This window comes from Podarcis bocagei, assembly GCF_964188305.1.
Source record: "Podarcis bocagei genome assembly, chromosome: 1".
NCBI classification, from domain to species: Eukaryota; Metazoa; Chordata; class Lepidosauria; order Squamata; family Lacertidae; genus Podarcis; species Podarcis bocagei.
Genome location: NC_138125.1, coordinates 137379540 through 137392188, shown reverse-complemented (window position 1 = coordinate 137392188; position 12649 = coordinate 137379540). Strand labels below are relative to the sequence as shown.

Here is a 12649-nt window from a genome sequence, read left to right as displayed (position 1 = left end):
TCCCAACAATGCATTCTTTAAGGCACAGTTTATTATTATTGTGAGACTTGGGTAGGATGATATCATTAGGATCATTTTACCTTTATTCTCCTCTCTGACCCTGACTCTCTTATGACAGTCTCAGTCTTAGTTTTTTTCTTTTGTCCCCTTTTTGTTGAAACCCAAGGTTGAGAATATGTCGAGCAAATATGAAGAAATGTATCTGAAAAACAAGGATATCGATGCCAGATTATTTTTAGAGAAAGATGAAACTTTGCAATATGATCGCACTGAATGGTAATTTTTTTTAATTGCTTTTTTTTGCATTTTAGTAAATTCTACTAATTCTTGAAGCAAAATGGAAACCTGGGGGGAATGTTTCTTAACTAATCTTATCTTGCGGGATTTTTCCAATGATAAATGAGTTAAGAGCTGTAAAATTCTATGAGAAGTGCTATGTGAGAATAAATAATAAGGCTTTAAAACCGCTGCTTTAGAATATGGCTTCTCTGAATAATAATATCTGTATGAGTTCTTTCTAATCATCCTCCTCCTCCCAAAATGTCCTGTCATTTTCCCACTTGCTTTAATTAATACGTTTAGAACTGAGATTCTCAAATATTGATAATGAGCTTCTCTTCACTGGGCTGTCATCATGGACCTCAGCTGGAGGCCTGATGTTTCTTTCTTGGAGTTGCAGCTGGAGTCTGTCATGGCAGCCAGTGAGCACTCCATCCCTGTGTGCCCAAGGAAACTGGCCTTTTCCCAGCACTGGCCAGCAGGGGAAAGCCTTCCCTCCCCCTGCGGACGGATTGCTTGAGGTCCCACCTGGCTTGACTTTCGGGGGAGTTAAGGCTTTCAAAAGATTTCATGTCGTTGACACACTTTTTAGATATGCATCATTTTGCAACACAGTAATTGAGTTTTACTAGGAAACTGGAGGTTAAACTAAGCCATTTCCAGCCCCAGGAGGAAAGTGGGAGCATTTGCGTGACATACCTACACAGCCAACACACTAACGTGTCACGATACACAGTTTGTAGCTCTGCTACAAGTGGAAAGGCCACTTTTTAAGAAATCTTCCCTGGGTCCCGAAAGCTTAAATAACTATCACCAAGTTGCAAATGTCCCCTTCCTAGGCAAGGTTTTTGAGCAGGCAGTTGCTAACCAGCTCCAGGCTCTCTTGGAAGAGACTGATTTTCTAGATCCATGTCAGTTGAAGTTTAGGCCTTGTTTTGGCATGGAAACTGCCTCTCCCGTCTCTTGGGGAGTGCAACCTGTCCATCCATCCATCCCTTCATCCAGGGCAGTTTACAATATAAAAAGACAAAAATACACACCGTAATAACAGACAATAACACCCCCCACACACACACATACACTCACAGTTTAAAAGGGCATAGATTAGATAAATTAGATGAAGGCCTGGGAGAAGAGGAACATTTTTTCCTGGCACCTAAAGGTCTCTAATGAAGGTGTCACACAAACCTCCCTGGGAGCCACCTCTTCACTGGAGCAGAAGTGAGCAAACCACAAGCTCTTGTATGATTCAATGAAACCATGGCTTCATATCCTGGCTTGTTTGGATATATCCTGGTTTGGATATTTCCTGGATATTTCCTGGTTTTGTGCAAGATCAAAGTGCTCATTCATACCTACCTACCAAGCCAAGAGTTTGTTGTCCAAATGCAGGCATCTTGGCTGGAATACATCAGGCTTTTATGCAGACAAGTTAACATTTTTCTCATGTTAAGTTTACAGTTGGCGAGAACACCAACCAAGAATAACCCAGGTTATGATCCTCCTGTTGTACTTCCGCAGACCCCAGTTCGGTAAGAATAATTGTCCTAATTTTGAATTTAGTTGAGAAGGTTTGAAAATTATTTCTACAGGTATAGGAAATACAGTGAGTTTATCTGAAATTCTGTTTGTCCTGCAAGTGCTTCAATTCTGATTTAATGCTTCTGCATAAAAAAGCATTTGCAGAGTCCCTACAGACAGGCTGAATGGTATCAGTGGTCTTTCCATCAAAACCAGCCTTCAAGTTCAGCTCACAAAAGTAGACCGTAGTCAATGTCTTCTGGCTGACAACTTCTCTCCACAGTTAGAATGCGTGTCAACATTGTTCAGCCACTGCTCCCCAGAAGCTTAATCAGAACTTCCATAGCTGCTGCAAAATTAAGTTCATAGATCGTATGAAATGTTGCTGAGGATACTAGTGATATGAATGCAAGGAAGTACCAGCCCTGTTTTTAATAGTGTTCCAAAGAAGGTTATTTTTGGTAGTTGTGTTCAGCTGATCAAATCTCTGGGTCAGTAAATTCTGATTAAATTGGGGAGTCACAATACTTCTAGAGCAAATGTCTGTACTTATGTTGAGGGAAACTGAGCTGTGGAACACCTTGCTACCAGGAAAATACCAAACTGCCTCCATCTGCTGCCATTTGGTGACTTCTGCCTCTGCAGCACCATTTTGTGATTGATGAGTTTCAGTGAGTTAAGCTGTCTCTGGTGTGTCCTGGAGGTAGAATTTTTGAGAAGCCCTCTTTTAATCTTCCTCATGCAGGAGTTGCTCCAGGCCCTCCGGTCATTTGGGTAGCTCTACTCTGAAACTTGCCCAGATCTACAGTATCCACATTGAGCTGAGGCATTTTCATATTAGCAGATCTATTTTAGATCCCTTTTCTAGTATGATCCCTAGGATGGATTTTGGTGTGGACAAAGCAGAACGCATTACTTAATGCTGCCCTTTTCGTTTTATTTATATTATTGTGATTTTATTGTTATATTGCTTTATTTATCACTTTAATCTCCTGGTCATAATAGGCATTATATACCGTATTTTTCGCCCTATAAGACGCACTTTTTCCCCTCCAAAAATGAAGGGGAAATGTGGGTGCGTCTTATGGGGCGAATGCAGACTCCTTGGCTTCAGCGATAGCAACACGAAGCCTCCGAAGCCTGCGCTCCGGAGGCTTCGCGTTGCTTCCGCTGAAGCCAGGAGAGTCTGCTGTTTGAGGCTGGCGGTGGAGGAAAGCAGCGCTTCCCCCATCGCCAGCCCCAGAGGATGGGGGGCAGCGGGAAGGCGCGCGACGCCTTGCCGCTACTCTCCAACCCGGCTTGGAGGCTGGCGGTGGGGAAAGCAGCGCTTCCCCCATCGCCAGCCCCAGAGGATGGGGGGCAGCGGGAAGGCGCGCGACGCCTTGCCGCTGCTCTCCAACCCGGGTTTGAGGCTGGCGGTGGGGAAAGCAGTGCTTCCCCCATCGCCAGCCCCAGAGGATGGGGGGCAGCAGGAAGGCGCGCGACGCCTTGCCGCTGCTCTCCAACCCGGGTTTGAGGCTGGCGGTGGGGAAAGCAGCGCTTCCCCCATCGCCAGCCCCAGAGGATGGGGGGCAGCAGGAAGGCGCGCGACGCCTTGCCGCTGTTCTCCAACCCGGGTTTGAGGCTGGCGGTGGGGAAAGCAGCGCTTCCCCCATCGCCAGCCCCAGAGGATGGGGGGCAGCAGGAAGGCGCGCGACGCCTTGCCGCTGCTCTCCAACCCGGGTTTGAGGCTGGCGGTGGGGAAAGCAGCGCTTCCCCCATCGCCAGCCCCAGAGGATGGGGGGCAGCAGGAAGGCACGCGACGCCTTGCCGCTGCTCTCCAACCCCGGTTTGAGGCTGGCGGTGGGGAAAGCAGCGCTTCCCCCATCGCCAGCCCCAGAGAATGGGAGGCAGCAGGAAGGCGTGCGACGCCTTCCCGCTGCTCTCCAACCCTCCTTTGGGCTTTTGCGGGAGATGGGGAAATTCCCCCACCTCCCGCAAAAGCAGGCAAAAGCCGCGCGCTCTTTAAAGGGGCTCCGCCGCTTCTGCTGGCTTTTCTACGAGGGGGGGGAGATTCCCCCACCTCCTAGAAAAGCCTGCAGGAGCCGGGCACCCTTTAAAGAGCAAGCGGCTCTTGGGGGCTTTTCCCCGAGTAGGGAGAAGGGACTGACTGGCCATTTCAGTCCCTTCTCCCTCCTAGTCGAAAAGCCCGCAGGAGTCAAGTGGGGCTCCTGTGGGCTTTTGCGGGAGGTGGGGGAATTCCGCCACCTCCCGCAAAAGCAGGGAGAAGGTCTTGGAGTAGCGCACAGGCTGCGTGCAGCCTGTCCGCTGCTCCCAGAGCTGCGGGGGGGAAATCATATTTTTTTCCTTGATTTCCCCCCCTGTAAACTAGGTGCGTCCTATGGGCCGGTGCGTCTTATAGGGCGAAAAATACGGTACTGTAACTAATTTAATAAATAAATAAATAAATAATGCTCTTGCACACAAGCTAGGAAGCTGTGGTTAATGACTTCCAAACAAGCCTGAATATAACAGGATAGTTTGACACTGGCTGCATATCTTGGTTTGTTTAGAAGCCATTAACCATAGTTTCCAGTGTTGATGTAACAGGAAACTACTGTCACAGCGCTGTCAGATAAGAATGTCCAGAGTGAGGAATTAACTCTTTATTGTCAAAAGTACACTTGCAAGTTAGGGGAAGGCAGGTCTATCAGTCCACGTCTCAGCTGCTACAAGGTGTGCACCCGATGAGGCAGTTGCCGCAACAGAGAGTCCTGGCCCCCGACCTCAGCTTATGTATCTCCCTGATCTGAGCTGTGTGCAAGCAGGTGCAGACTCTGCCTGTGTGAACCTGCTTCTGCTCCTCCCTCTGCACTCCTCTTCTGGACCTGGGGAGCAGGGGAGCTGGGGGCAGGAGGAAGAAGTGTGGAAGCCCTGGGCTCTCCACCAGCCTCTTCCTTCTCTCCCTACATGCTCCTTCAGACCACTGATCCCTTCTTCCAAGTCAGTCCCAACCCCCCTCCTCCCAGGGCCCACTCTTCAGCATCCAGCCAGTCCCAACAACTACAATTTCTCCTGCTTTCCAGGTCCCTTCCCTGCTGTTGGAAAGAAGGAAGGAAGGAAGGAACTAAGCATGCATGTGTAGGAAGCCTGTTCATATGGCTGTTCGTTATGTAGATATTTGATGCCCAAATGTGGCCGATGTATCATTTTATGTGGTGATTTTTTTCTGTTCGAAGGCAGTTTCTTCATTTCAGAAAATAGTAATAAAAATACTTTCCCCCTCTGTAGTGCTGCGATGAATACTATCCAACAGTTAATGATGATTTTAAACTCTGCAAGTGATAAACCATCAGATAACCTTATCTCATATTTTAACGTAAGTAACATCATTTTAACCAAAGGGACTGGTTTGAATGCAGTATAAAAAAATCAGAATTTAATGTTATTTTATGCTTCACAAATGTTTCATGTTCTAACATGCTCTTTTCATGCTACTTCCCCACCCTTCCCCGGCTTCAGGTAGTATAGCCTTATTTATCTCCAGGCCTCCAGAGGCGGAGCTAGCTGTGCCCCCGGGGGCAGGGCGAACTGCCTGCGGGGGCGCATGGCGCAGTGATGTTCCCCCCCCCCAGGGATGACACCCAGGGCGGACCGCACTCACCGCACCCCCCCTTCCTCCGCTAGTGCCAGTCTCTATACCTTTTTCTAACTCAGAATATTCTAAAGTAGTAGAAGGAATAGATGATAACTTTTAAGCATCATATTAAAGCTCTACTAAGTATCCTAGTACGTTTGTTTTGCCAGCAATGTCACTTTAATTCCTTGGCAGGACATACAGATTTGGGTAAGAGAGGAATGGGGCAGGGGTAGTGGTTGTTCCCAGAGATGATAGAATGATCCCATCACAAGCACGCTTACTAAGTAGACTTTAATGTCTTTTGAATAATGGAGAGGCATTTGTGAATCTAGATATTGTAGTGAGAAAACCCTTTTTTGCAGTGTTTTATTTAGAACCTCCTTGTTAGGTGGTAGTCTCCTGAATTGTGGTAAAGTAATTGGATGTACGTATTTAGACTTTTGAGGATTTCATAGAAGCCTTTTTTGCTGCCAGGAAAGATATTAGCCCATTTTCCGCTCTCAAACTTCTCTCTCTCTCTCTCTCTCTCTCTCTCTCTCTCTCTCTTTCTCCCTCTCCCTCTCCCTCTCCCTCTCCCTCTCCCTCTCCCTCTCCCTCTCTCCCTGACCTCCCAGTATTCTCACTGAAAATCAGTTCTTCATGACATAGTAATTCCATAAAGCATGAGACTAGCAGAGGATAGTTCTTGTTTATCCAATATATTATATCTGTTCATCTAAGGGGAAGCTTCCCCCGTCTTGTTACAGAACTGCACTGCAAATCCTATGCAAAGCATATTGGAAAGAACAGAAAACCTGAGCCGTGTCTTCAGAGAGAAATTTGCTGAAGCAGTTGGGCAAGGATGTGCTGAAATTGGATCACAGGTGGGGTTCTCCGTGGCTGTGCAGGCATCATCCCAGGCTGCCTTTGAATGCACATCAGTGGCGTAGCGTGGGGGGTGCAGGGGGGGCCGGGCGCAACACCTGGGGGTTAGGGTTAGGGGGCGCAAATGCACGGGTTAGGGGGCGCAAATTACTTGCCTTGCCCCGGGTGCTGACAACCCACGCTACGCCACTGATGCACATTCAAACTGCCCTTCTTGCAGGACTCAAGGAGGCTCTGCCGCTGCTGCTGGTCCTCACAGTCCAAATGTAGAAGTGCTTTTGCTCTATACACACAGCTGAGATAGACCAGTGCCTGGCCTATGCAGGCTGTGCTGATTTAATTTCTCCAGGACCCGTCCCACTCTCTGGACTGTATATTTGGTATCCAGCGGGAAGCTGCTACCTGAATATGCCAGGGCTGGGGTGGTGCGGAGTGTACACTCTAGTCTGGACAGTACAGTTTACTGCAATTATGAAGCTAAAGTTGTTTTCCAGAGGCAAACTCATGACTTTTCATTTCAGATTCTTTCTTGATGTATCATTTGCTTCTAATTCTGTGGCTAGGAATGGATATTATGCAAAAATATTACATCAGACTTAGTGAGCCATACAAGCCCATACAGAGCTTGCTTGAGTCTTGTTACAATAAAGTTATGAACTCAGACAAAAAAGCAGCTGTTCCCTGGAGGGCCCCCGCTTACCTCTGCAAGGTCTGGGGCACGTGGTGTACCTGGTTCCCCCCCCCCCATACAGGCCTGGAGCCACAAGGTTGGGTTGAGTTGCAGGGCCATAATGTCTTGCCAGGAGGCATCTAGCACCCTTTCTCCTGAGAGTTTGCTTTGATTTCCAGATAGTGTGTTCCAAAAAAACCATGCAACAAAAACATTTGTTGGGGATGGATGTCTACAAATATCCTAGTCTTGGATATGCCCTTTTCTTCTTTTCTGGGGTGTGCATGTGTCTGATGTAGTAGAGCAGTTCTCTCTAAATGGCCACATCAAACCCATTAATCACAAATAAACTAAAGTGTATTACAGAAGGTCATTCTCTTAAAGCAAAGTATTGTTACAACTTATTACATCAGCTTTTAAATTGTTTTTCCCCTAGAGGTATAGACTTGGTGTACGGTTATACTACAGGGTGATGGAAGCCATCTTAAAGTCGGTAGGTGTTCAACATACAGAATTTTTAATATTTATATTCCCTTTTTAATGGGCTAAAGTACATCTTCATTTATTCATTTATCTTAGGAAGAAAAACGCCTATCAATTCATAATTTTAGGTATGTTTGGCAAACCTACTTCAAAGTTATATTTTAAATACATCTAAAAAATGTTAATGTTGAAATGCTGAAAGACTGTCTTTTTTCTCTTTTTTATAGCAAACTTTTGAATAACAACATCTTTCATACATCTCTGTTGGCCTGTGCTCTTGAAGTTGTCATAGCTACTTATGGCAGTAAGTTGTATATCTATGCCATATTACGGAAGGGGCAGTTTCATCCATAGTGATCAGTCATGATCCTTCCCCCCTCCCTTGCCTTTTCCCACACAGCCATGACTTCCCTAGACTTGCCTAGTATTTACTTTGTTCCACCTAATGCTGGTAAGAGTCCGTTGTGGTGTTTTGTGTGTGAGTTTTATCCTTGCGACAATGCTTTTAATATCTAATTATTAAAACTGAGTTATTTACATTTGAAATACTGATTACAGTGGTGCCCCGCAAGACGAATGCCTCGCAAGACGAAAAACTCGCTAGACGAAAGGGTTTTCCGTTTTCGCGTTGCTTCGCTAGACAAATTTCCCTATGGGCTTGCTTCGCAAGACGAAAAACATCGCAAGACGAAAAGACTCGCGGAACGAATTCTTTTCGTCTTGCGAGGCACCACTGTACTACATTATTTGCAAAAGAACACCAGACAGATTAATGCCAGAAGGCTTGGGGGGTGTTAATGTACCCAATTGCCGAAACTGTTATAAATTTGCCACCTTTTGTATAGCATTCCTTCCCCAGTCTCAAGTTAACAGACTTCCAGTTTCCTTCAGAAACACTGAACCATTAGGGTGTGTTGAATTTTTCAGATTCCTTAGAATGAGAGGTGCTGAAACACGGCTTGGGAATTCCAAAGATATTTCAGTTAAATTAATATAATTTAGTTTTGCTTGGTAAGTAAAATGTGTGTAAAATTGCGGGTGGTGCTGTGGGTTAAACCACAGAGCCTAGGACTTGCCGATCAGAAGGTCGGCAGTTTGAATCCCCGCAACGGGGTGAGCTCCTGTTGCTCGGTCCCAGCTCCTGCCAACCTAGCAGTTCGAAAGCACGTCAAAGTGCAAGTAGATAAATAGGTACTGCACGGGGGGAAGATAAACGACGTTTCTGTACACTGCTCTGGTTCACCAGAAGCAGCTTAGTCATGCTGGCCACATGACCCGGAAGCTGTACGCCGGCTCCCTTGGCCAATAAAGCGAGATGAGCACTGCAACCCCAGAGTCGGTCACGACTGGACTTAACTGTCAGGGGTCCCTTTACCTTTTACATAAAAAATGATTGCCAAGTACTTGCAATAATATTCTATATTTTTTATTAATAATAATATTTAATATCATTTGGCATTGTGCTATATTTTCAGAAGGTAAAATTAAAATTCTTAGATTTTCTGAAAACAGTAAATGTAGACTTACCAAGCTAAATGTGGTCCAGTTACCAAAAAATAGCAGATTTGAATTCCTCACACCCCAAAATTATTTTTAAGACCAGACCACTTACTGAATTTCCCCCCAAATAAGTAAGTTTAACCTCCTAAAATGACATGCTCCAGAACCATAGTTTCTTTGGGAATTTGTTGTCTGATCTCAGATCTTAAATGCTGGAGCAAAACTTGTTTTCAACAGGACTTCCTTGGATCTGGAACTTTGAGAATAGGGACATGATAAAGAGCACATCTCAGTGTGTAGGAACAATTTATTGAGAACTTGTGTTATTCAACAAAAGAATAATCAGTTGTGTTCTCTTTAGCCTCAAGGAATGCTTCACAAAGTGAAAGTATGAATATGGAAACAGATTTATCTTTCCCATGGATTATCAACATATTTGACTTAAAGGCCTTTGACTTATACAAGGTTATTGAAAGCTTCATTAAGGCAGAACCAAACTTGACAAGAGAGATGATAAAACACCTGGAATGCTGTGAACACCGTATAATGGAATCCCTGGCATGGCAGTCAGTAAGTTGTCGTCTCCATTCAAATACTAGCAAGGTCTAAACCTGCTTAGCTTGTGACTTGAGGCAACATCAGGTGTGTTCAGGGGTCTATGGCCTTAGGCACTAGTAAGTTGCTTTCTAAACATAAAAATGTAGTGTATGACAGGAGTATAGATACATAAAATATATGTTACTTAAGAAATACCACCATTTTATCTCTCTGTCCTATATTTGCACTTGTCTGTCATCTCACTGGCAATGTAGTGTGCAGGCCCTCTCAAGTTAAAGCCCAAGAACCCCTTGCCCCCCCCCCCCGGTGCCAAAGGCTCGTTGGCTTACAATTGGGTGAAGGGAGCAGCTGCTGGCAGTAGTGGTGGTTAGAACTCCAAAGGGTGGGGTGGGGACATTGTGTACCTGGCTTCTGACACCAAGTGCTAATTCTTGCCAGATGGGTAGCGGGGAGGTACAGGGGTCTCAGTTTCATGCAGGCACGGCAGCAGAACCAATCTGGCCGTCCTGCTGCCGCCCCCACACCACGTGGATCTCCCTGTGCCTTGCCCACTCCCTCTTGGTGCTCAGCATCCCCATCTTCACCAACCTCCTGGTTGCTTCTGCTAAGTGACCTCTTCTCTGGGGGGCGGGGTGAGGGGGAAGAGGAGACTGCTCTGGGCAGCCACTCCTGGCCATCAGTTGGGCTGGGCGATACCAGCTTTTCAACATGAGGCACCTGGTGAAACTGCCCCAGCTCTCACCTTAGGAACTGTGGCGGTTTCACCCAGGCGCTCACAGGCTAGAAAATTGCAGCTTGTTTGCGCAGCTCAGCTGGGAATCGAGAAGGTTCCCCCTCCCCAGCTGAGTCAGCCCGGTGCTCCCCCCACTCCCCTAAGCTGAACAGTTTCACGGAGCCCCCACCCCGCCTCTGGGTCATGGGAGCTCATTTAAGTGCTTGGCTGTTGGTTGCTGCTGTGCTTATAGCACCACCCGGCTCCAGTTCATTCTCCACAAAACTCTGATATAGATATGAGCTGTGGAAAGGCTTTCTGCCTCAACTTCAGTGTTTCTTTGTGGTCACACACCATTCTAAGCATTCCTGTTGATGAAATATTTCTTTGACTTCTATTAGTTTGTTAAACCACAGACCCTAGGACTTGCCAAGCAGAAGGTCGGCGGTTCGAATCGCCGCAACAGTGTGAGCTCCTGTTGCTCGGTCCCTGCTCCTGCCAACCTAGCAGTTTGAAAGCACGTCAAAGTGCAGGTAGATAAATAGGTCCCGCTCTGGCGGGAAGGTAAACAACATTTCTGTGTGCTGCTCTGGTTCGCCAGAAGCGGCTTAGTCCTGCTGGCCACATGACCCGGAAGCTGTACGCTGGCTCCCTCGGCCAGTAAAGCGAGATGAGTGCCACAACCCCAGAGTTGAACACAACTGGACCTAATGGTCAGGGGTCCCTTTACCTTTACCTGTTAGTTCGTGACTTCTTGCACGTATTATATGGTTTTCGTTTATGAATTAAGAAACAATTGATCGTTTCATCAATATTGCCAATACATTATTAGTTGCCTTTTGTTGATCAGATCATCCAGCTGAGGTCAGGGCAGCTGCACACTCCGCAGTCAAGCGGGTTAAAGATCCGTCTGCATCATAGGAGGGCAGAGTGCGATGGCGGTTTCACTCCCCGTTATATCGCTGGCGAAACTGCTCCCGCTCCCGAGTCCCTCTGCTATCCGCGCCACTGGAGGAAGGAACTCCAGCAGAGGGACCCAGGAACAGCTGCAGTTTCACCATCAGTTTCACCGCTGAGTGAAGCCGACACCACGGTCTGCTCCTCCCCCTGGTCCTGGGCAATAGATTGATATGTCGCCCAGGCCTAGCCATCAGTCGCACCATCCCTAGAGCAGCGAAAGTGGCAGGATCCAGGAAATGACTACGCATGCACCATCCCCACGTTCACGTCCTTCTATACATCTGCGTGATAATTCTTCCCCATCTGCGCAGCAACTACAAGTGATGGCTGGAACACCTCTTAGCGCTACCCTGGTTAAGACTGACAACTCCGACGGGTCTACTAGTATAGCCCATCAAAGACTTGCTACTACTCACCTCAATGAACAGCATCCAACCTCACCAACTTTGCCTAATTCTTCCTCCCCGGCAAAACCCTTCCTGCCTGTTAATGTTACCAAATCATGGACTCAATCAACACAGAAGAAGACCTTACCCACACAAACTAAAATTACCGATTTTCTTATAGGTCCTCGTTCTACCTCCAAGAACCCATTAAACAACTCAAAGTGACAATTACCGGGACAGCACAAGGACCCGACATTATCAATACTTAGCTGGAACATCGCTGGTTGGAGAACCAAAAAATCAGACCCCGAATTCAGGAAGTACATAAACTCATTTAATATCATTCTATTCCAAGAAACGTGGGATGAGGAAGAGATTATCATAGATGGCTTCGATCTTCTAACACTTCCGGCCTCCCCTTCCTTGAAAGGAGGTCGCCCCAAAGGGGGTCTTTTGATTGGGATCTCACTCCAACTTCGCGCCAAATTCACTCTGGTACGGGCTTCCCCGCCTTTTGCTCTATCTGGACTGATCACAGAAGGGAAGTCCTCATTACTAATTACTAATGTTTATCTCCCCCCCGAAGGCTCAGCACCTGATCTTGATTGGAGATGGGAATCATTTGAAAATCACCTATTGTCATGTCATACCAAATGCCCTAACTCGTATTCCTTAATTGGGGGAGATTTTAATGCTCGTATTGCCACTAATTGGGACCTACTAACTAAGTCCAAATGGTGGACTCCCCCATGTTTGGACAACTTTGACTTGGAACATACCAGAATTAGAACTTCAAAGGACAACAGAGTAAACAAAGCAGGAGTGACCCTTTACCAAATGGCCATTCGCTTGAATCTAGTATTCTTGAACGGCACCTTCCCCCCCCGATATACCGGGGGAGTTCACTCACCTGGGACCAACATCTAACAGTGTTATCGATTACTTCTTGATCTCCGCAAATTTGGCCGTTAATATACTTTCCTTCCAAGTTGAAAATCAACATTTCAGTGATCACCTCCCAGTAGTGACCACTTTGTCATTGTTCCGGCGCCAGAAGGACTATAAACACTCAGTTCTTCTGGAAACCTCATCATCGG

General features: G+C 46.6%; 1 protein-coding gene across 3 annotated transcripts in view; it reads left to right on the top strand.

Annotated features, from left to right (window-relative positions):
* Nucleotides 1-12649, top strand: part of RB1 (RB transcriptional corepressor 1) — a 128610-nt gene that overhangs the window by 87046 nt on the left and 28915 nt on the right. For all 3 annotated transcript variants that reach the window (XM_081210632.1, XM_081210633.1, XM_081210634.1), the window contains 8 exons: nt 167-276; nt 1734-1811; nt 5071-5158; nt 6166-6282; nt 7390-7446; nt 7533-7564; nt 7664-7740; nt 9298-9506. In XM_081210632.1, coding sequence (XP_081066758.1) covers nt 167-276; nt 1734-1811; nt 5071-5158; nt 6166-6282; nt 7390-7446; nt 7533-7564; nt 7664-7740; nt 9298-9506 — 768 coding nt within the window. The remainder of the gene's footprint in view (nt 1-166; nt 277-1733; nt 1812-5070; nt 5159-6165; nt 6283-7389; nt 7447-7532; nt 7565-7663; nt 7741-9297; nt 9507-12649) is intronic.